The sequence below is a fragment of the Pelodiscus sinensis genome, chromosome 21 (assembly GCF_049634645.1).
Source record: "Pelodiscus sinensis isolate JC-2024 chromosome 21, ASM4963464v1, whole genome shotgun sequence".
NCBI lineage: Eukaryota > Metazoa > Chordata > Testudines > Trionychidae > Pelodiscus > Pelodiscus sinensis.
In genome coordinates this window covers 24,431,137-24,454,798 of record NC_134731.1, presented here as the reverse complement: position 1 = coordinate 24,454,798, position 23,662 = coordinate 24,431,137, and the positions used below count along the sequence as shown (strand labels likewise).

At 49.4% G+C, this 23,662-nt stretch overlaps 1 protein-coding gene across 4 annotated transcripts in view; it reads left to right on the top strand.

Annotated features, from left to right (window-relative positions):
* Window positions 1-23,662, top strand: part of CLIP2 (CAP-Gly domain containing linker protein 2) — a 164,747-nt gene that overhangs the window by 100,103 nt on the left and 40,982 nt on the right. For all 4 annotated transcript variants that reach the window (XM_075904303.1, XM_075904302.1, XM_075904306.1 and 1 more), the window contains 4 exons: window positions 10,622-10,746; window positions 19,263-19,476; window positions 20,954-21,151; window positions 22,737-22,840. In XM_075904303.1, the coding sequence (XP_075760418.1) occupies window positions 10,622-10,746; window positions 19,263-19,476; window positions 20,954-21,151; window positions 22,737-22,840 (641 nt within the window). The remainder of the gene's footprint in view (window positions 1-10,621; window positions 10,747-19,262; window positions 19,477-20,953; window positions 21,152-22,736; window positions 22,841-23,662) is intronic.

Here is a 23,662-nt window from a genome sequence, read left to right as displayed (position 1 = left end):
CCCTGCCGTAGGCCGTTGGGTTCATCGAAGGCTTTTCCAGGAGAGGAGGGGCAGCGTTTCATGTCCGCGCTGCCAGCAGAGGCTGGAAGGCAGCGGAGAGTCACTGTCAGGTTGACCTCGCTGCTATAAGTCCTAATTCTCTGCATGCGCTCCCGGAGCGCTGCTTCTCCCTCTGGCTTTTCCTTAGCATCAGTGGGAGTCTGTTGGGTCCCAGAGCCATTTCTGCTTTTCAGCGACTTCGTGTGCGTCCATGGCTGTCGTCAGGAACCCGCTGTGACGCTCTGGGCCGAGGGTTTGCGAGGAGTTTTCCATTAGGAAAATGAGAGGACATTAGTATAATGACTTGTTAGTGGTTTCCCACAGATGTAAGAATGACATGAATGTTCTAAGGCCGGCGCATAGAGCTCTTCTCTTGTCATTACTGCTGAGCAGTTACCAATTGCTTTTGCTAGCCCAGAGTGTCCCAGACGATGGCATCTGGCGCACGTAGCGTATGCCTACCCTGCAGTTAGACACCCGCATGGCTGGCTCGTGCCAGCTGACTTGGGCTAAGGGACTGTTTAATAGAGGTGTAAATGTTTGTGCTCAGCCTGCAGCCCATGCTCTGGGACCCTCCCCTCCCCACCAGGGTCCTTGAGCCAGGCTCCAGTCTGATGTCTACACCCCCATTAAACAGCTACTTGGCCTGAGCAATTTGAGCTCAAGTCAGCTGGTGCAGGCCAGCCAGGAGTTTTTAACTGCATCCTGGGTAATTGCTAACTGGTGATCATGAAAGAAGAATTGGTGTCTCGCATGATGCTGACTCTACCTCTTTTTCCAGCTGTGAGAAACAGAACAAGCAGGAGCAGGGAGATGGAGTGAGGAACCAGCGCAGACAGCGGAATTAACTTGGACTCCTTTAAAACGGTTAAGAATTAAGGCTGTCGATTAGTTGCCGTTAAGTTAGGCGATGAACTCAAAAATTTCGATTAATCGCCATTTCAATCACACTGTTAATCAGTAGAATACCAATTGAAATGTACTTTTCTACTCTTTCAAATGCCTTGATTTCAGTGACAACACAATACGTAGTGCACGGCGCTCAGGTTATATTGTTCGGTTACAAATATTTGCACGGTAAAAATGATTCCATTCACCTCATGTCATGGAAGTGGAATTTACACGGGTAGATTTTGCGTTACATTAACTGCACTCCAAAAGGCAACCAGGTGAAACTTAAGAGTCTACAAGTCTTGGTTCTATTTCTTCCTTCTTCTTGTTCAACCAAGTACTAAGTCAAATTTGTTTACATTTATGGGCAGCAGGGCCAAAAGCCTCTGTGGGTACTTGGGCAAGGTGGAAGGGGGGGTCTCGCTGAGGACAGACGGGGCAGGGCTGGGGGCAGTCCGCCGTTAGCACTGTCTGTACCAAGGCGCTGCCCTCTCCCCCAACCCTCCAAGCCATGTGGAATAGCACTCCTATGCCAGTACCAAGGGGCCACTCTGGCCCCCACCTTTGCTTAAGTAGCAGCCGCGGCAGCCTGAAGCTTCAGGCCCCTTTGAAATCCTAGGCTCCTGTGCGTCTCTGGACTTGTTTACAGGAGGTAGTACAGCCCACTTCTTATTTACAATGTCAGGAGAAAGTGAGAACAGGAGTTCGTGTGGGACTTTTGTAGCCGGCTGAAAATTAGGGCAGTCAGTCATTTAATCGTAATTAACTCATGCAATGAACTCAAAAAAAAGTAATCACAATTAAAAAATTAATCATGTTTAATAGCAGTTTTAGTAGCGCTGTTGAACAATAGCATACCGTTTGAAATGTATTAAATAACTTAGATGTTTTTCTGCATTGTAACTGAAATCAAAGTGTTTTTCTGCATTGTAACTGAAATCAAAGTGTATATTATTTTTATTACATATATTTGCAGTGTAAAAATGATAAAATGGTATTTCTCAGTTAACCCTATACAAATACTGTACTTTATTCTCTTTGTTCTGAAAGTGCAACTTACAAATATAGAATTTCTTTTGTTATGTAAGAGCACTCACAAACAAAACAGCATAAAATTTCAGCCCCTACAAATCCACTGAGTCCTACTTCTTGTTCGGCTGATTGCTAAGATAAACTCGTTTGTTTACATTTACAGGAGGGTAGTGCTGCCCACTTCTTATTTACTGTGTCACCAGAAAGTGAGAACAAGCATTCACTTGTTTTAAGAACACTTTTGCTGCAGATTTGACAAAACAGAAGGTACCAATGTGGGATTTCTAAAGATAGCTACAGCACTCTACTCAAGGGTTAAGAATTTGAAGTGCATTACAAAATCTGACAGGTATGAGGTGTGGGAGCATGCTATCACACGCTGAAAAGAGCAACACTCACATGCAGAAACAACAGACTCCAAAGCACCAAAAAGGGAAAACCAGCCTTCTGTTGGAGGTATCTAACTCACATTTTCAGCATCTGTTGGTCCGAATTGATGGGCTCTCCTCGATAACAACCCAAAGCATCAATATGTCTTCTAAAATGGTGGTTTAAGTATGAAGGGACATATCTTTAGCCCATCTGAATTGTAAATAACTTGTCACACCAGCTACAAAGGAGCCATGTGAACACCTGTTCTCACTTTCAGGGAACACTATGAACAAGAAGTGGGCAGCATTATCTCCTGCAAATGTGAACCAATTTATTTTTCTGAGTGATTGGCTGAACAAGAAATAGGACAGAGTGGACTTGTAGGCTGTAAAGTTTTCCATTGTTTTATTTTTGACTGCAATTATTTTTTGCACTTAATTGTACATTTGTAAGTTCAGCTTTCATGATAAAGAGTTCGCACTACTGAACTTGTATTAGGTGAGTTAGAAAACTATTTCTTTTGTTTTTTTACAGTGCAAATATCTGTAATCTAAATAAATATAAAGAGAACACTATACACTTTGTATTCTGTGTTGTAATTGAAATCAATATTCGGGATATAAGCGAGTAATCAACTACCCAATAAGCCTAAGCTGACTACTTGACTACTTGCTTCCCCCCGCCCTTGCTGCCTCTGTATCAGAGGCAGCAGTCGGGGGCGAGGGGGGGGGGAGACTGGAGCCAGTGCTGGGTGAGGAGCCAGTTTAAAAGCCGGTTCCTGCTCCCTCCCCCCCAAGCACCATCTCAGTGGTGCGGCCTGCCCCTGCCATGCGCTGCTTCTATCAGAGGCAGCGGCGAGAGGGAAGCAGGGGATGGGGAGGCTGCCGCAAAGCAGCTTCTGCCCATGGTGGGCCCAGGCTCACCACAAGCAGAGGCTGCTCTGGCAGCAGCCCCTGTCTGCAGGGGGGTCCTAGCAGGGAGCTGAGCCCTCCCAGGGATAGGGGCTGCTGCTGCAAAGTGGCCCCTATCCGTGGCCAGCCTCAGCCACCGTGAACAAAGGCTTCTCTGGCAGCCTCTTCGTAGCAGGCCAGACTGGGCGCGGGCAGAGGCTGCTCCAGCAGTAGCCCCTGTTCATGGCCAGCCCAGGCCACCGTGTACAAAGGCTGCCACCGGTGTTAAGATACTAATTGTATCGACTACACAGTCGATAAGTGAAGGTGCTTTGCCTGCCGCCTCTTAACATCCTAAGCCATGTATCTGAAAATGTAGAAAACATCTACATATTTAAATGAATGTTATTCTTTTATTAACAGTGCGATTAATTACAATTAATTTTAATCACATGATTGATCACAATTTTAAAAATATCTCGTTGGCCCTATTAGCATAAATGAAATACACGTAGTCACCATCGAGAAAGGATGTGAGTGCAAGTGGGAGAGAAGACCTATTAAGATTCAGTTGCAGTCTGGAAAAGTTTGGAGACCCTTGAGTTTGATGGCCAGGTACAAGGGAAGGAGAATGTTATCATGGCAGTGGACTGGTAGTCAGGAGAATTGCTTGTAGGCCTGGTTCTACCACAAAGAGCTGTGGCAACCTAGGAGGAAGTCAGATTAGCTCACGCTTTAAAAAATAGCAGCTGGTTCTTGAGTGTCCAACCCAAAATGCCTTGGACTTGACCTCTTGTAGGTGCCAACCATTCTCATCGCCCATTGGCTGCGTGTGGAGTTGAGGATGCTCAGGATTCTTGTCTATAAGTTCTCAAGTTGGGCCTTAGAAAGAGCAAACCTGTGTCTGACGGGCAAAGCAAACAGCATAATGAGCTGTTAGAACATCTCAAGGTCGCCTGCATAATGCAGAGAAGTCCTGACTCACCACTGTGCAAGGTTTGGCTGCAGTGGAGTTACACGAGTGTAAAACCAGAGTCATGTAATGGAGAACGAGGACCTGTGATGTGGTGGTTACAGGTTTCATGACCAGTTTTAAAGAGAAAAGAGTTAACCTGGGTGTCTTCATTTGGAGGAAAATTCATTTGGAACAAAAGATGTTTTACTTTGCTGACAAGAGGGTGTTCCCCTCTCCCAGGGAGTCAGGTGGGCTTGTACTTGAGTGGCCAGTGTTTTGTGTGTGTGTGTGTGTGTGTGTGTGTGTGTGTGTGTGTGTGTGTGTGGGGCCAGTGTTTTTTGTGTGTGTGTGTGTGTGGGGTGCACTTTCCCTTCCCCAACTAGCTATTTGGCTGCATTCTCAGCCTCACCTTTTCTCCGTTACTCCCTTCAACTCCCTCCCACCCCCAAACTCCCTCTTGTACCCCCCATCCCACACCCTCTCCTGCCATCAGGCTTCTTTCCAGACCCTGCCCTCCTCACTCCGTCCTGCATCCCTGTCCCACTCGCTGGCAGCCCTGTCCCATACATTGAACCCCTCAGTTTTGTTCCCACCCCAGAGCCTAAGGGGGTCCACAAAAATCCACTAACTCTGGAACCCCAGAAAAGTAAATCTGGCCTATGGGAAGCCCTGAGCCTCCGTCGTGCCTGTCCCTTCCCCTCGCCCCATGGGGACTGGAGCACCAGAGGAGTGAGGGGTCTCAGTTGGGGGCCACCTCAGTGAGGGTTGCAGGTTATTGGAGGCATTTTTTTGTTTTCACTTGTATGGTCGCCTCCTGATTTTTCGGTGCATCAGTGACTCCCACCCAAAAAAGGTTCCCCACTCCCCCCACCATAAATTAAAAAATCATTAAAACCATTTGTGTTGGACATCATATTTTATTTTATTTAAAATGAAGTTTGATTAAAAACTAACAGGAGACAGTTAAAACACTGAATCTGTTTAGTAATTTAAATTAAACCGTTTCTCCCCAGCTGCAGCACTAGCAAAATGGCTCCAGCGTCATTTATATAATTAACGGTGACTTTCCATTGGCGACTGGTAGGCCGCGGAAAGGTTTGCATTGACCCAGGTAGTCCATGAGGTGCGCGGTGGAGAGAGCCCCTTGCCCCCCTCCCAGGAGAGGGGCACAGCCCTAGGCAGGAGGGTTAAATCTTGCTTGGCGTGCCAATTTGGAAAGGTTGCTGACCCTGATCTAGATCATCCGTAACCTGCTCTTGAATTCCCTAGTGGAGTGCATCTCCTTGTTTAGAATTGCCTGATGGTTTCAACAAAAATACCGGACACACTTGACAGTACATCACAAGCTACATGACATCTTATTTAGACAATACTGGACAGTTCTATTTCTCAATTTGTTTCCTGAAGAGAGAGCTCAAATATTGGACTGTCCGGTTCAAAACCGGACACCTGGCAGCTCCATCCTTATTCCCTTTTGTAACCACTTCCCTCCCCTCAAATGCTCCATGGGTAGTTTGCCTCTTTCAGGCCATGCTCCTGCTCCATATTTCCAAGAGAGGTGGTAGAGGAGGCTCTCAGTGAGTGACCTAGTGAAGTTCGTCCGCCGAGGGGACTTTGAGAGAGGACAGAGCTGACAGATGCATAGCTGCCAGAGTTGACTGCACAGTACCTGTGCCATTCTGTGGTGCCTACAATAGCATAAAAAGCACCTGAACGATAACAAGTTGGACTCCGAGCTTTTAACTCTATAGTGGTCAGATTAACACCATCAGTTGTTGTCTGGCAAGGGATCTTCTGTGCCTGATTGCTGTGGGAACCATAGGCATTTACCACTGAGTGAGAGAGACTTACAATTGACTGGTCTGTCACCTGTGGACAAGGCCCAGGTTGCTGCAGAACTCGTGGTCTGAAGCCTGTATGTTGTGCAGCCCCAAAACACAGCATCTCTTAGCCTTGGCTGGGTTGTGGAGGTCCCTGGATCACAAGGCAGAGGCCTTGGATATTGAGCGTTCTATAAAGGGGAGTTATGGTAATTGACAAAATACCCGACATGGGAGGCAGGTACATCTCACCCCTTAGGTCTGTTAGTTTAGTTGTCCTTCTGTGATCCCAAGTGTGCATTGTTGCTGTCGTCACACAAACAAGTATTAGCCATCACTGTAGTGGAAAGAAAAAGCACAAACCAACCCTCCTCCCCTTATGTCACATCAACGCTTTGGAGGCCGTCTTTGAGTGCATGCATGTCCTCATAAGCATTCACTTAGCCTGCATGCTGGCAAATACCAGTGTTCTGCTTGAAATATGTATCATTAAAGAGGCGTTGTAAGTGGCCTTCTGAATGGAGGGCTGTTATTGGCATGGACAGCCTTTGTAACAGACACAGCCTCCTACAGAGAAGCTGTAATGCTAGGGTTTCCTCTTGCATTGGACCCTAAACGGATCATTTTCTCATTGTTGCTCAGGAGTTGTGTGCAGGTGCTTCTTGCATTGGCTGCATTAATGGAACTTGTATTTGACTGCAAATCCAGCTGCACTGATGTGATAAAAGTAGACTCCCGGCTCTGAAGTTTTGGTAGAACCTTTATAGCTTAATTGGGGGAAATTAACTTTTTCTGTCCTGTATTTCTGCACCGGGGCATCCCTTTGACACTCACTCCCCTACTGTTTTGCATGGGGCGCTCTAGTGAGTACTCGACTTTCAGATGCCACCTGACTTGGTATAAATAACATGTTTTGTTTTGGTAGGAATTTTTTCCTTTTCAAAAAAAGCCATAATTAATGGAGAGGGGGGTTGCTTTATATTTTAAATTTTCAGCAAGCTGTATGCAACACTTATTCTATGAGCACAGTCCCTATCCTGGGGTGGGTAGTAGTGTTAGCTTTGTCTGTACTGCTTTAGAGTAACCCTGACTTAAGCTAGCAGGGGAAAACAGGACATTACACCGGATTGGCAATGCTGCTACGCAGCCTTTCAATTCTAGGTTATGAGTTCAAATCCCATTCAACTCAGGTAGCCCTGTCCCTTCGTGACTCTGTGTGGACGTAATATTTCTGGTTACAAATTACACTAATTTAGTGTCTGAGGCGTGAAATGTCTCCTCCTTTTAGAAGCTTCAGAGGGGTAGCCGAGTTGTCTGTAACAGGAAAAACTTTAACAACAAATAGTCTAGTAGCTCTTAAAAGACTAACACAATGTGTAGATGGTATCATGAGTTTTGTGGGCACAGCCCACTTCTTAGAACAGACATGTTGAAATAGGGGTCAGTATGGGGTAGTGAAGCTACTTCACAATTCAACAGATTCATTCCCCAGTGTGATTAATTCAGCACATTTCATCAGCTCTGTGAAGTTGCATGCCTCGAGCGAGTCCCGTGGTGGAGAGGTGTTAGAGAGGAATAAAAATGTGCTTTAGAGACAGGAAGTGCAGCTCAGGAGGGAAATTGCAAATATGGTTTCCTTAGGTTTCATGCCTCTAGTCCCCTTGGCAACAGCTCGTACAACAGCAGCCTGCCTGTCCTCCAGTCATTAGTCTGCCGAGAGTGGCCAAAGTGGCTGGCTCGCACTTAGCTCTTTGCTCTTTGCCACCTAGATTGGGGAGCACTTTATAAACGCAGACGTGTAAGAGGAAATTAAGACTCCCTGAAGTTTGCCTGTGAATACAGGACAAGCCAATGGCACAGTTGGGGGAAAAAACCCAGGAGTCCAGTGTACTTCTGTCTTGCCTTGTCACCAGGTCTCTCTTGCTGCCTCCATACAATTGCTGCTGCCTTGGTTTTTCCCGTCAGTCCAAGGTGGTGACGCGGCGAGGTCGTTTGAGTGCTTGAAATGGAAATGAATACCTACGTTTTGATTGAACCGTTCAGTCCATAGACTGATGCAACCTGCCAGGCAGCTTTTTAAAAAACGCTTGATTTAGCAGCATGAACAGATTATCAGGGTTGAATAAGTCTGCATGTCTGAATCAGATGGAGTTTGAGTTCCCCATACGTACATTCCTGTACGCCTGCCAGGGGCTGGGAAGTTCAACAGTTGGCTCTAATGCTGTCCTGCCAATGCTGTCTTGACCACTCATGGGTTCCCCAGTTCTTTTGGGGGCATGTCACGGGACATGTCACGGGACAGTAGAGTTGCCAACCCTCCAGGAATTAAAGATTCATCTTTAACTAAAAATTGTCATGGGATGAAACCTCTAGGAATATGTCCAACCAAAATTGGCAGCCCTGTTTGTGTGTCTGCTTGCTTGGGGGGTAAAATAATCCTGAATTATGGTGACATGCTGTTTGGAATACTTCAGCATATCTTAAAAAAAGACTTGAAATTATTTTAGGGGAAAACTCCATCTTGTTGTCACTGGTAAGTGTAGGCAAAAATGCTACCAATTGTGATTTTTTTTTTTTGGTAGGGCAATTAATGTTTTTATATACATCGCTATACCAGTAAATAGCCTTATGTAGATACAGTTCTACCAGTATGTCTGATACCAATAGTAAGGCCAAGTCTACACTGTGGGAGAAATGTCAGATACGCAACTTCAGCTATGAGAATTGCATAGGCGGAGTCGATGTACCTTAAGCCAAATTTCTGGGGTGGCCCCGCTGTGGGAGGTTTCATCGATGTTCCTTGCAAATTCTAGGGGTGCGAATGCAGTTAGCAAAACTATCCTGTCCTGAGACTATCTTGGTTATGACCTCTCGTATGGCCCACTCACTAGCTTAAATTGCCTATTGCTACTCTGGAAGATTGGCAGCCCTGCTAGCACATGCCTGATATGGAACAGGTATCAGCGGTTTGACTGGATGCAGTGGGGGCGCACAACTCTCATGATGTTGTACGCAGTCAGCACGCACCTCGCTTCACGTGCCCTTGCTTCATGTGTGTCAGTAATATTGGTAGGAAAAAACATGGTCAGAAACCAGTGGAATCTGGCAACCCTGCGTGTGAGCAACGATAAACAAAATGTTTCATGGCCTGCACATAGGACCCCCAAATGGCTTGTGGGCTGCACGTAGCCCTAGGGCCATAGCCTGCCTGCCACTTGTCTGGAGTCCCCCAGAATCAGCATCAGTCTCTTGGTGACAGCGATCCTGGGGATTTTAATAGGCTAGTTCAAGGAAATGACATTACATTTGGCGAGCAGAGGGGGCCAGAAATCTCCCAGCATAGCTTCAGTCAAAGTTGGCAACCCTGTGGGCTATGCAAGTGGATAATTGTACATCTTTTATTTTCTGGTGGTGGTTTTTTTCTGAAGGCATGGTCTAAAACTTTGCAGGAATAGCTGTATCAGTTAGGGGGTATGGTTATTTTATCGATGTAGCTGAAATAGCAAAAGCCCTAATGTAGGTATAGTTATACTGGCAAAAAAGTGCTTTTTCTAGGATTGTTTTCATTCAGGGAACTCGTATACACTATGTCGACAGTAGGACTTCTATACCAGTATAAACTGTATCTCCACTAGGAGGGTTTGATGGTACAGCCAAAAGTTAAACCTTTGAAGTAGGGATGTTAAATATCGGTTAACTGAATAGTCGAGCAACCTCATATATTCTTATTGATTAATCGACTATTCTATAGTCCCCGGAGATGGGGGCAGCAGCCGCTGTATCAGAGGCAGCAGCATGGGGTGCCAGGCGGAAGCTGGTCCATGAGGGGAGCCAGTTTAAAAACCAGCTCCCCTTGTGGACCAGCTCCTGTCACCCAGTGCTGCTGCCTCTGATAAAGAGGCAGCAGCGCAGGTGGCAGTAGCTGCTGTCTAAGAGGGGTCTGAGCTCCTGGATGCGGAGTGAGCTGGAATGGAGCCGGGCTTCCTGCCTGCCTGGCTCCTAATACACTTTAAGTGCAGAGCCGCAGCAGGGGTAGGTTCTGGACCTGGTGTGAGCCAGAACTGAGCCAGGCTGTGGGCTAATCTGCTAAAAAATGCACTGTCAAGGGTGTACAAGCTTTTGCTTATCAGTTAATTGGTTCATCAACAACACGATTACGTCCCTATTTGGAAATATAGGCAAGGCCTAAGAATAAAATGCGTGTTGTGCTGGAGTGGACCAATTGTTTGTCATGTATGGCACCATGCCCAACCCCCTGTGATCAGGCAGACAGTTGTGTACGAGGGTGGAAAGTCCCTTTGTGATGTCTACCACAATTAGCCGACAGCCTGAAAGATGAGGTTTGATTATTTCGGACTTAACATCATATCCCCAGGCAATGGGGAGTAGGAAAATCTCTTTCGGTCCTGAGTTCTTGGAAGAACTCCTTCATTGCTGCAGGATGCCCGGAATGGAGAGAGTCAGACCTGGAGTCGTATTATAACTGACAGAGAAGGGCTATGAGGCAAACTCTTTTTTTGGGGCAGCCCATTCCTTAACCTCCCAGTCTCCTCAACCTCTCTGTCCTCATTTTTAGTGCTGGTGCTTCTGCTTCTAACCTCCAGGGTTTTGATACCCAACAGGTTGGCGGGACGAAAACGGGAGTTGTGCGCTATGTGGGAGAGACCGACTTTGCCAAAGGAGAATGGTGTGGAGTGGAACTCGATGAACCTCTAGGGAAGAACGATGGAGCAGTCGCTGGTACAAGGTACTGTGTACGCTCCCCGGCTCCAGCCGGGACTCTGAAAGGGCGCCCAACGCCTACCAATGGAATGTAGAGGGCCAAAACCAGCTGCTTAGGGGGGTCAAAGGAGGCAGAGCTAGAACTTACAAAGGGACATCTAGGCTGTATATTTGGGAAGGGCTGTGGGGGGAAATATTCCGACGGCGAGGGCTTTAGACTGGGAAGCAGTTTCTCCAGGGAAGTGGTGGAAGTCCCATCATTGGTGTATTTTGAAACTTTGTAAAAGTTTGTAGAGAAGTTTATTTTAAAGAAGAGATGAGTTGTTGGATTTTTTTTCTCCACTTTGCTTTCTGTGATTCTGTGGCTATATTAAGATCACTTGCCATTATGTGTTTCCTTGGTAAATCCTTCCCTCTCCTTAGTCTATATATAATTCACCTTTTCCTCTGTCTACATAGCAAGGACGTAAGATCATCTCACCCTGTGGGCCATCTCTTTTTTTCTGGAGGTGAGGCTTTTAATGAGCCTGGAACAAACAATTAATGAAGTTATTGCTCCAGGCTTGTAGTGCTACTTAAGCGTGACATCTGTTTGCAGTCTGAACTTACAACCCCTGATTCTCATCCGTGTCTTCTCCAGCAGTGTAGCTCTTAGCACACACATGCCTGCCGGTGAAGTGCAAAGCTGTGAAAGTCGGAAGGGTCAGGTTGGCATTGGGTGAACACCAAAAAGGCAGAATGTTCTTCCAAATGATCTCCAACATCTGGGTCTGTGAAACTGGACAGGAGGGCTGCCGAGACTTCATGCTGCAAACTGTGACCCTAAAGCTCAGATCTCAAGTTATCCTGAGTTTCGGGGAAATTTGGGTCCGAGTTCTGCAGCTCATGCCTGACTTTTGCGGAAATAGGATAGGAACGGACTCTCCAGATGCTTTGCAGGCCCACAAATGGGAATAATGACAGGGAAAGTTCTCGGGCCTTATAAACCTGATCACGGTTGGGCTTGGATCAACGGTTGGGCGGGTTCTCATGGGGTCTGAAATGGTTCCTCGATGCCTGGTGTTCACTCCAATTTTTCAGATGCTCTGCAAAATCCTATAAATCTTTGCGCAGCTCTGCATGCTGTATTTAGGGCTGTAAAGAAGTGGCCAGAGGCAGTTTGACTCAGGGTAGTAAATAAGGCACTAGGGCGAGCAACAATATTATCAAACGTTATTACTGCTTCAGGCCTTCCTCGGGAAACCCAGCTATGGTGGAGGCCAGAGGGTAACTTTGACAGTAGCATGGAACTGACAATTACTCAGTAGGCCCCAATTGCTGCTGCAGCGTCATTCATTTTCTGCCAGCCTGGTGCCTGCTGGCCATGAGCTTCTATTTGCAATAGGAACGGCTTTGTATTGTCCCACGCTAGCATGAAAGCATTGCAGTAAACTGGGGTAGGGAACCTTTTGTGGGTCGGGGGGCTGCTGATCCACAGAAGAGTCAGTCGGGGGCCGCACACAAGTGAGAAGCAAAGAAAGAAAAAGACGACAAACCCTCATTGATGTGGCCCCTGACTGAGGGGAAAAACACTCCCCACGTCCCCCCCCATACACCAGAGCTTGGGGGGGCCCAGGCTAGTAAATTTTGTGTGCTCTAGCCTCGTGGTGGGGCAGCGGGGTGGCTGATATAGAGGCAGCAAGTGGGGGGGAGCAACTAATCGAATACAGGGCCGGCTCGAGCCATTCCCGCCCCCCCAGTGCGCTGTGCACCTTACAGCTGCAATCGGGCACCCCCCTAGCTAGCCCCCCCCTTAATCCGGCCCTGGTCGAATAGCAACTCGACTACTCAATAAGCCTAGGCTTACGGGGTAGTCAACTACGCAGCTAGTCGCTTACATCCCTACTACACATCAGACATCCTTTAACAGTGATTTGCACTCATTCCCAGTCTGGACCCAAACCAAGCTAGCCCATTAGTGATGGTGGCCCTGTGTCCAATTACCAGCCTTCCCACGCCTAGTAGCTTATTGTAACAGCAAGAGGTTTTGGCGCTTTTGCAGAAGCCACGTTGATTTTCCTCCTTGCCACAATGAGATCAGCCCTAAGCAGTGATCTGTTCCAAGATCCGGGGCCTGCCTGGCAGCAACAGAAGGGGAGAGGAGTGGGGCTTGGGGTTTTCATTTTTGAAAAGATAGGACTTGAACAGATGCTTGCAAATGAATCATTTTCTCCTCTGGATAGAGAACAGGCTGTTCTGCGGCCTCCCATGTACATGGCATCAGCCCGTGACCGACACACACGCTGCTGCCCATGTGTGCAAGCCGTTTCACACATGGAAAGCGATCTTGGAACAGCTGCTCACATCTGGAGCCTGCCGACGTGTGCCAGGAAACTAGTGCTTGGCTAATATTAGCGTCCCTATTGGGCTTGTGTCTGAATTGTTGATCGTTATTAATTAGTCACTATTTCAGCCACACGCGGGAGAGATTTTGCTCCATCGTTTCCTGCCAGTGGTTCATTTCCAGCTTCTGGAGATGGCTCCCAAACCCCAGACAGTTTTGTCTGCCCTGGCTGCTGCGGTGAAACCAAAGGGTGTGACACGCAGAGGCTGCCTGGTGTTACTTGCTGAGGCATCTCAGATGGAACAGCTTGACCTGTGTGCCAAAGAGGCCCTGTGTTTCTGGCAATGTGGGTTTCCGGCAGCTGGCCCCCCAGGTGAGACTTGCCTTAATCTCTCACGGGCAGCGGGATGAGTCCATGTCCCGCGTGCAGACCGGCACTAACTGCCGAAACGGGATTGCACCTGAACGTGCCCCTCCCCCGTCTCCTCTCTTGTGCTGTTTTGCCTTCTTCATCTGTCTGCATCAGAATTGTCTTGTCTTGTCTTTTCCTCTCTCGTCGCCTTGTTCTGTCTTCCGTGCCTTCAGTAGCCCACCCGGAGAGGCGGTGAAGAGACAGGCACAGCCCTTTCTGCATGGAGTTTTCTGTGTTGGTGTTTCGATTGGAAAGTGGAATCATAGAACAGGAAGGGACCTCGAAAGGTCATCAGGTCTAGTCCCCTGCCCTCCCGGCAGCACCAGGCCCTGTCTAGATCATCCCTGACAGGCGTCTGTCCAACCTGCTCTTAAATATCTCCAGAGATGGAGATTCCACAACCCCCCTAGACAACTTATTCCAGTGTCTAACCACCCTGACAGGAAGTTTTTCCTAATGTCCTACCTAAACCTCCCTTGCTGCAGTTTAAGCCCATTGCTTCTCATCCTATCCTCAGAGGCCAAGGAGAACGATTTTTCTCCCTCCTCCTTGTAACACTCTTTTAGGTACTTGAAAACTGCTCTCATGTTCCCTCTCAATCTTCTCTTGTCTAAACTTAAACAAGCCCAAATCTTTCACTCTTCTCTCCTAGCTCATGTTTTCCAGACTTTTAATCATTTTTGTTGGTCTTCTCTGGAGACCTTCTCCAACTTCTCCACATCTCTCCTGAAATGTGGCGCCCAGAGCTAGAAGGCTGTCCTCTCTGGCCAAAATTCGGTAGCAGCAGGCTCCCTCCCGTTCTTCCTCTTCAGGGCCCCCTACTGAGACCCCCACAGCCTTTCTGATCACTTGTTTGCGGGCGCAAAAGCAGCTCTATTCCCTTCAGCCACGCCCATCCCAGGCCTCCGAAGGTTGGTGCTTAGCTCAGGGCTGTACAGGAACAGTGTCCTCAGACATTCAGCCCATCCATTTCTGACCTACAGCTCCCTCTTTTCCTCTGTCTGGCCTTAGTTCATTCCAGCTCCCTGGGACGGAGTCTTTTGGCCTCCTCTCCTTTTAAAGCACTAGCATGCCCCGTTGCTGGCAGCTAGCGGGTTGGTTTCACTTCCCTGCATTTGGGAGATCTCCCTCTCTCCTTGGGAGCAGGAGTCACCTTGTTGCAGAGCTCACAGATTGTGTGTCTGATCTGTCCCTCCCACGGGCTGTACCTCTGCCATGCTGGCTCCCTCTGACCCGGGCCACAAAGCACCTGGAGGAGTTTTAGTTCGCTGGCGCAAGGAGGGGTTGCACGTGCTCTCCTGGGGTTTATGCACGTGGCGTTTTGGCATGGATCCAATCGGCAGCCACGCCGCCTAGGATCCCCCTGCTCAACACACTGCACAGGCCTCTGCATCCAAACGGCTCACCAGTGAATCGCGGGCGTCTCCTGCGTACCTGAGGGAGCATCGCAGGGACGAGATGGGGCTGCCCGTGCCCCTGGGCTCTGCGCTTGGTACGGATCCAAAGCCTGTTGAAGATTAGGGGAAGATTCCCATTGGCTTCAGCTGGCTTCTGGGTTGGGCTCCTGGATATTTTACTTGTGCGGCAGGGTCCCACAGAAATGTCATTTATGGACAAAAAGGGGACAACGTACGGACAGACCCGGACGCTGACTCAGCGGGATGATGTAGATGATCACATCACATGGATCACGTGATTCATGTTATGGCACCTCAACCATTGAGCTAAACGAACAACTAAAACGTCCAATTTCTGCTGCTCCACAGTAAAATGGCTGAAGCAGCACAGAAGACATTTAACTGCTATAGAATAATTGCTGGGTTTTTTTTTTTTTTTATTTGATTGCACTTTTACGAAATATACAGATACCTAAATTTTTTTTACAGACTTTACGGGCGTGTCCAATTTCGGCTAATTTTTTACGGACTGTCCGTAAATTGACTGACCGTTGGCAACCCTGTCGTGTAGACTTGGGAGACGTGTGGACAGTCCCACGAGAGAGTTTGTTGGCTGGAGTTGTTACAGGCCAGAGGTCGTACATGGTTACCTACAGCTATTGGGATACTCGCTGACTGCAGAGCCCTTCTGAAACTCTGCTGTCCGTGGTCATTTATGCCATGAGCCCGCCCGGATCAGCTCACTGTGCCCGTTAGGCCGGACTGGGTCAGACCAATGGTCCATGTAGCCCAGGGTCCTGTCTGCTGACAGTGGCCGATGCCCCAGAGGGAGGGGACACAACAGGTAATCCTCGCGTGATCCTTCCCCTGTCGCCCATTTCCAGACAAACAGAGGCTAGGGACACCATTCCAAGCCATCCTGGCTAATAGCCATTGATGGACCTAACCTCCATGAATGTATCTAGCTCTTTTTTGAACCCTATTAAAGTCCTAGCCTTCACCGCATCCTCTGGCAAGGAGTTCCACAGGTTGACTGTGCGCTGAGTGAAGAAAAACTTCCTTTTGTTTGTTTTAAACCTGCTGCCTATTCATTTCATTTGGTGACCCCTAGTTCTTATATTGTGGGAACAAGTAAATAACTTTTCCTTATTCACTTTTTCCACACCAGTCATGATTTTATAGACATCTATCGTATTCCCCCTTAGTCTCCTCTTTTTTTCTAAGCTGAAAAGTCCAAGTTTTTTTAATCTCTCTCCATATGGCAGTCGTTCCAAACCCCTAATCATTTTTGTTGCCCTTTTCTGAACCTTTTCCAATGCCAATATGTCTTTTTTGAGATGAGACAACCACATTTGTACCCATTATTCAAGATGTGGATTTACTATGGTTTTATATAGAGGCAATAAGATAGTCTCTGTCTTATTCTCTATCCCTTTTTTAATGACTCCGAACATTCTGTTTGCTTTTTTTGACCGCCGCTGTATCCAAAATAGCGATCCCTCGTCTTCACAGCAAGCCCATTATTTCGAGTGCGCTATTCCGACGTCTCTGCAAACCTCATTCCACGAGGCGTAAGGGACGTTTCAGAATAGCGGGTTATTTCAAAGCTGGCACGGTGTAGACCGCGGCAAGTGATGAAATAAGCTGTTTTGAAATAAGATTGAACGAAGATACACCATTTGCGTAGCTCAAATTGCGTAGCTCGTTTTGACCTGTGGTGCAGTGTAGACACCCCCTTACTGACCCACACGGACCGGGGCTGACCGTGCAGGTTGCTTTGTGCAGTGATCACAGTGGGCAAGAGTCGGGTTAAGTTTGAAGCAGGGGCAAGGACATTATTTCGCAAGCCCCGCCCAATATGCTCCCGTTTTGCTGTGACCTGAACGCGAGTAGTTCTCTGCTCTGGGTTGCCTTTCCCTGAAGACAACGTGGGTAGAGGGTTGTTTGGTTTTTGTTTTTTTGACACAAGCATCTGGGCTCCTACACCACTCACTCTGCTGCAGGGTATGTACTGGAGGAAGGTCACCTCTATCTCAGTCTTTAAAAAAAGCCCATGTCTTCCCTCAGCCTCTTCTTCTGCCTCCCCATCTGGCAAACACCTGTCATCGCCTAACAGTGCTGAAAACAGAGCTGTGCTTGGTGTCACTCACACCAGCCCAAGATAACCACATCCCCAGCACTCACCTTCCCTCCCTTTTTCTTAAGGACAGATTATTTGGTTCAAAACCCTGTAGCAAAACCAAAACGCTTTCCCCATTCCCGTGTGACTAACAAAACCTGTATTGCTTGAAGAGGAGGATAACCTTCAAGGGCCTGTTCTCATTCGCACTAGGGCTCCTTTCCGTGCTCGGGAAGTGCAAAGGGACCTTAACACGGGTGTGCATGTGATTTGCTTACCTTACGGCTCCTTTGTACTTTCAAAGTGGTGTAAAGGGGCCGCAGTGTAAATGAGAATTGGCGCCCAACTGTGGTTCCCATCCATTGTGATACCTGCTCTTTTTTTTCCCCCTCGCTTGTTCAGGGCATGTCTAAACTACATCCCTCTTTCAAAAGAGGGGTGTAAATTAGACAGATAGAAATTGGAAATGAAGCTGGGATTTGAATTTCCCACTCTTCATTTGCATAATGGCGGCCGCGCGTTCTTTCTAAAAAGGGCTTTTCTAAAGTGAAACCGCCGTCTAGACGTGGTTTTTTTGAGGGGAAAAAACGCTTTTTCGAAAGATCCTGTACTCCTCAAAAAATATGCAAATGAGGAGTACAGGATCTTTCAAAAAAAAATTTTTTTTTAAGAACCGCATCTAGACAGCAGTTTCACTTTAGAAAAGCCCTTTTTTGAAAGAATTTATGGCCACCGTTAGGCAAATGAAGTGTGGGAAATTCAAATCCCAGCTTCATTTTCAGTTTCGATCTGTCTAATTTACATCCCTCTTTCGGAAGAGGGATGTAGTTTAGACATGCCCACAGTGTGCACAATGAAATCTGACTGGCCAATATTGTAGATCCATGCCCTTCTAAACCAGACCATTCATACCCTTCAGTGGTCTGATGCGATCATTCAAGTTTCACCTCCTGCCTAACACAGGCCATAACTTTCCCCAGAATAATTCCTGTTTGAGTTACACTCATAGCAGCATCAAGGGTAAAAACACTCCAGGAGGAATGTTTAAAACCAAAAACCCCATCCTCCTTTCATTGACTTTAAAAATGTGACATTATACAGTATGGGTGTCACTGCAAAAGGGGGTGTGTTTTGCTTTGGGTTGCGTTTGCTCCTGTGAACATGTTTATTTTATTTTAGCAAGCCTCTATTTTGGGCCTGTCCTCCTAGGGACTGTGCCCTTAACCGCCTCCTCCAAAACACCCGAAAAGGGAATGCTGTAGCCTGTTCTGCCACATCATCGGGCGACAGGGTTCGTGAGGACGCTGTTAAATCTTCTGTGATGCTCGATTCATTATCTCTTTTCTGTGATCGTCTGATCTGACTTCCTGTGCCACGGGCTGTAGACTATTTCCCAGAACTTGGGAATTCTTGGTTGGACTCCCAGCTAGGGATGTTGGATATAGTGTAATTGAATAGGCGTGTAACCACATTCAATCTTATTGGTTACACAACTATTCGAGAGTTCCTGGAGGCGCTCCGGGCCCCATTCCCAGGGAGCCCCTGCTACCCCGCGCTGCTGCCTCTGTGGGATGGCAGGTGGGAGCTGGTCTGCCGAGGGAGCTAGTTGAAAAACCTCTGATACAGAGACTGCAGTGCGGGGTGGTAGCAGCCCCTATCCATGGAGTCTGAGCTCCCTGTAGTCAGAGGCCAGTCTGTGGCAGCAGCCTCTGTCCTCAGGGACCTCGTACCCCTCGTGGACAGGACTCGCCTGCCCCCACTTCCCATTGCTGCCGCGGGGAGGCAGCAGAACTGGAAGGAGCAGGCGGCACTGCAGAGCTGGTGCTGGGGGGAACCGGCTCCTACCTCCCCAACTTGCTTCCTTTGTAGGAAGCATCAAGTGAGGAAGCAGGGCGGGTGAATCTGCAGAACGCTGGCTTAAAAGCTGGCTCCCGGCACGTATTGGCTCCAGCCTGCCCCCCTCACTCTCCGCGCTGCTGCCTCTTTATCTGTGGCAGCAGCATAGGGATGGAGGGGGAGGCACATCCCGTGCTCGTGAGGCGCCTGCTTAAAGCCAGCTCCTCACAGGCCCCGGCTCCTCCCCCCCTTGCTGCCTCTGATACCGAGGCAGCAAGGTGGGGGAGTGCGTGTAGTCCACAAGACTAACTGAAGTCCAGACTTAACGGTTATTCGTGTCGTCGGCTACACGTCGACATCCCTACTCCAGTTCTGTCTGGATGCTGCCCAGTGTGGAGGGCTTTCTAGGCGGGGGCAATCGCCTTTCTGATATTCTCTCTTTCTCCTGCTCCAGGTACTTTCAGTGCCCCCCCAAATTTGGCCTCTTCGCTCCCATTCACAAGGTGATCCGGATTGGGTTCCCGTCCACCAGTCCTGCTAAAGCCAAGAAGAGCAAGCGGATGGCCATGGGGGTGTCCGCCTTAACTCACAGCCCCAGTAGCTCCTCCATCAGCTCGGTCAGCTCCGTGGCGTCCTCCGTCGGCGGCAGACCCAGCCGGAGCGGATTGGTGAGAACCTCTTCTCGGACCGAGAGCAATCCTTCTCTGACCCGGCAGAACTGAGCCTGCAGCAGGCGCCCTGGGGTTGCTCCGACTGCCCTGCCAGCAGGGAAGTGGGAAGCGCGGGGGAGACTGATTGGTCTTCGCTTTCCTCCCCTTGGAGGGAGCTCGGACTCCCTGAGCATTTGTGGTCACGTAAGACCCCGGGACGCTGTTTGCAGGGGGAAGGGCACCAGCAGGGACATGTCCACAACCCACCCTGGAGAATTATACTCTGCCTCCCGCAAATGCCATCTAGACTGGGACAGTGTTTCATTTTCTGTCCCACCTGGTTGCAAAAGCAATGCCCTGTAGCACACAACAGCTGCTTCCTTCCCGCTTCAGAGGTGGCTGCAGTTTGTTGTGGGGGGAAGGAATTCCTCTGAATGGCGTGTGTCGTGCTTGGGGGTTCCTAAGAAGGCCGGCCCCGTGGGAATGCAAAATAGCCTTCCGAAACGCTCCAGTGCTAGGACATACAGGAGATCAATGTTGACCACTCTCAGCGAGGCACAAACAAGTGTCACCCTGGGCCGTGGATCCAGCTTTCGCAGGCAGCGATGGCCCTGGCAGCTGAGTTCTTATCGCCTGGGCTTTTTTCAGTGGCTGTCCTAAATAAAGCCTATGTGTGAAGAGAAAGCAGGTCTTCAAAAGGTCATAAGAACGGCCACACTGGGTCAGACCAAAGGTCCATCTAGCCCAGTATCCTGTCTGCCGACAGTGGCCAATGCCAGGTGCCCCAGAGGGAGGGAACACAACAGGAAATCATCACGTGATCCCTTCCCTGTCACCCATTTCCAGCCCCTGACAGACAGAGGCTAGGGACACCATTCCTACCCATCCTGGCTAACAGCCATTGAGGGTCCTAACCTCCATGAATTTATCTAGTTCTATTTTGAACCCGGTTAAAGTCATGGTTTTCATAACCTCCTCCTGCGAGGAGTTCCACAGGTTGACTGTGCTCTGCACGAAGAAAAACTTCCTTTTGTTTGTTTTAAACCTGCTGCCTATTCATTTCATTTGGTGACTTGTTCTTAGGTTATGAGAACAAGTAAATAACTTTTCCTTGTTCACGTTTTCCACGCCAGTCAAGATTTTATAGATCTCTATCCTATCCCACCTTAGTCCCCTCTCAAAGTGTGATCTTCCCTGCCCCTTAAGCTTGTCCCTGGAGAACTCCCTTCCCAGCGCTGCCCAGAAGAGCTGCCCGTCTGCAGGGTGTTGATCTGCGATCTCATTCTGACTGGGAGCCTCACCCCTTCCAGCTGAGCCCTGCGCTCCCAGCACCAGCACAGGGTCTGGGGGCTAGCGGTTTGATGGCTTTCACTGCCCTCCAGTTCCAAAGGGGCACTGTGTGCACAGACACTCGGGCTGGCTGGTGAAAGCTGCCTGCCTGGGCAGGGGTGGGGGGAGCAGAGCTACAGACCCCCGTCTTTGCTCTCCTCTCCAGCTGACGGAGACGTCCTCGCGCTATGCCCGGAAGATCTCCGGCACCACCGCCTTGCAGGAGGCCCTGAAGGAAAAGCAGCAGCACATCGAGCAGCTGCTGGCAGAGCGAGATCTGGAGAGAGCGGAGGTTGCCAAGGCCACCAGCCACATCTGCGAAGTGGAGAAGGAAATTTCCATCTTGAAGACCCAACATGAGCAGGTGAAGCATGTGGCCGGGGCTTGCAGGGACCCTGCCTGTGTGTCCCACTTGGTAGGCGCCTCCCATCAGGAGCCTGCACCTGGCACCCCATCCCCACTCTCTCCCCAACTCCCTGCCTCAGGTCACAACCCAAACCTTCTGCACCCCCTCCCACACCCCTGCCCCGGTCACATCTCCCTGCCAATCCCTGCAGCCCCTCCCACACTCCTCCTCCAAGCCAATCCTCTTCTGCACACCCCCCCAGGCCCTGCACCCCAATCCACTACCCAGAGCTCCCTCCTGTACCCAACTTCCATTCTAGATCCTGTACCCGCTCCATTAATAGCCTAGAAAAGTGCGGCCCTTGACCATTTACCAAGTTCTTGGAGTGTTCCCCCATTAAATGATTCCCCCCCCCCCTCGCTGCAGAGACAGAATGCCACCGGGAGGTTGTGGTGGAGGGGGAAGACTCTGGTACAACCCCCTTTCCTGCTGGTATAGCTGGCTCCATTCCGGGGGGTGGTGTTACCTACTTGAGTGTCGAGTTTCTTGATCCAAACTTAGGCTGTTTTGTGTTGCTTTTGCACCCAACGCAGCCAGACAGCTGCCTAACGGGTACCCCCCGGGTTCTCCCATCACGGATTCTTGCTGCCTACTCGGCTGCTTCCACCGGCAGGGTGGGAAACGGAGAGCCAGAGCACAGAGTATTCCCGTCTGCGTCTCTCGGAGCAATAGTGGTGAACGCTGGCATGGCAGGAGCCTCTCTGCTGGTGACAGGGAATTTCGCTTTCCATGAGTCATTCGGTCCATGGTGCCTCTGTTTCTTGCCATGCCACCAGATACAGAACTTCTGTCAGGGAAGTCAGCAAATAGCCCCCTGCTTTGAGTGCTATTTGATCATGACTAGCACTGGATGGAGAGTCAGGAAAATTGCTCAAGGATGTTTGCACAAAAGTGAAACCCATTCACTCCCCTTTTTCACAAGCGTTTGTGCCAGTGGAGTTTTGTTCACATTAAACTGTATACGGGAATGGCTGTAAATTCAACATTTCTTAGCTCCATCTGGGTAGGGGTGTTTACTCTCGCATGGCTACTGACTATTCTGATTTACTCCAATTCCGTTGTCCACTCTGGAAGCAGAAACAGTACCATGTGCCATACGTGTCCAATCACATGCCAGCCAGAGACCTAGAAGAAGCTTGCAGACTCTCATACACCTTAAATTGTCTAAAGAGTTCATCAAACCGTTGCCAGTAGCAAATTGATTCATAACATTCTGTCTCTTTGTGAGTAGCTAGAAAAAGGGCGTCGGATAACTTGTGCACTCCAAATTGTTCCCCCAGCCTGCTGGCCGGGGCTGGGTTTGATCTGGTGACCTAGGACCAGGGTTTCAAAAATGCCCTGGGCCAGATGTCGCATGTTCAGAGTGGATATCTGGAGTACACTCCTCTTGGGACTCCTATGTGCTGTGCTCCCTGGAAAACCTGCTCCCTAGAGATGAAAGCCTCTACAAAGGTCACTTACCAACCTCCTGCGCTGTCCAGGTCGGTCCCCTGTCCCGTGTTTAGTGAGCGTGTGTGCAAACGTGACTGGCTCTCTGTTACAGTACGTCGCCGAGGCGGAGGCGAATCTCCAGCGAGCACGGACCCTAGTAGACGGGGCGCAGAAGGAAAAGGTGGAGCTGCTGAACCAGCTGGAAGAGGAGAAAAGGTAACGTGATGAACGGACAGCGGGGTGGGAATAGGAAGCAGAGGTAATGGCAGCATGGAGCGACCGGGGAGCGAGGCCGTGGGGTTTCATGGGGGGGCATGAGATGGTGCTGAGCTCTTCCGTGATGCTTTTCAGAACGTACCCTGGGCTCTGGGACCTGCCTGGCTCCCTGAGGCTAACTCGTGCCAAACGCATTGGACGTAAGTTGGCAGCGGAGTTGTTCTCTGTGGCGCCATAAGCAGGCGGTGGAGAGTCTGGGAAGTCGCTGACTGAAGGGAGAGACGTGGATGGCAATGGAAATGAGTTGTGCCCCGAGTGCTGCTCGCCGCTGAGCCGTCTGCGCTCCTGGGGTCGGGGGCTGACGTGCCGAGGCGAATGGCAGTAGGAGGGCAGCGTTTGGCGGGCTAGAGTTCCTCGTTCCTTTGCCTAGCAGGGTTTGGAGGAGACGTGAAGTGGGACAGTTCCTGGTGTCCCCTGTAGCTGCACCTGGGCTATTTCTCTTTCTGTCCTAAGTTAGGGCGTGAAGGTTTAACCGGGTAGCCAATTAAATGGGGGTTTACATCTGTGAGGTAGTGTCAGTACGTTGCTGGTTGCTGTGCTTGGGCTGTGGATGACCCCTACTGGCCTCGTTCTGTAAGCACGGCCCAGCGGGGGTCGCCTTGAGGGCCCCCATGACCGTGACCTAACCGGTCCTACCGGTCAAGGGAAGAGATGGAACAAAGGAAGTGAGTGTTGGGGGAAGTGTCAGTTTCTGGCTGGGAAACATGAAGGGAACAGATTAAGCTGGGTGCTGAGGGTTGGGGGGGGGCGATGGACCCCCTA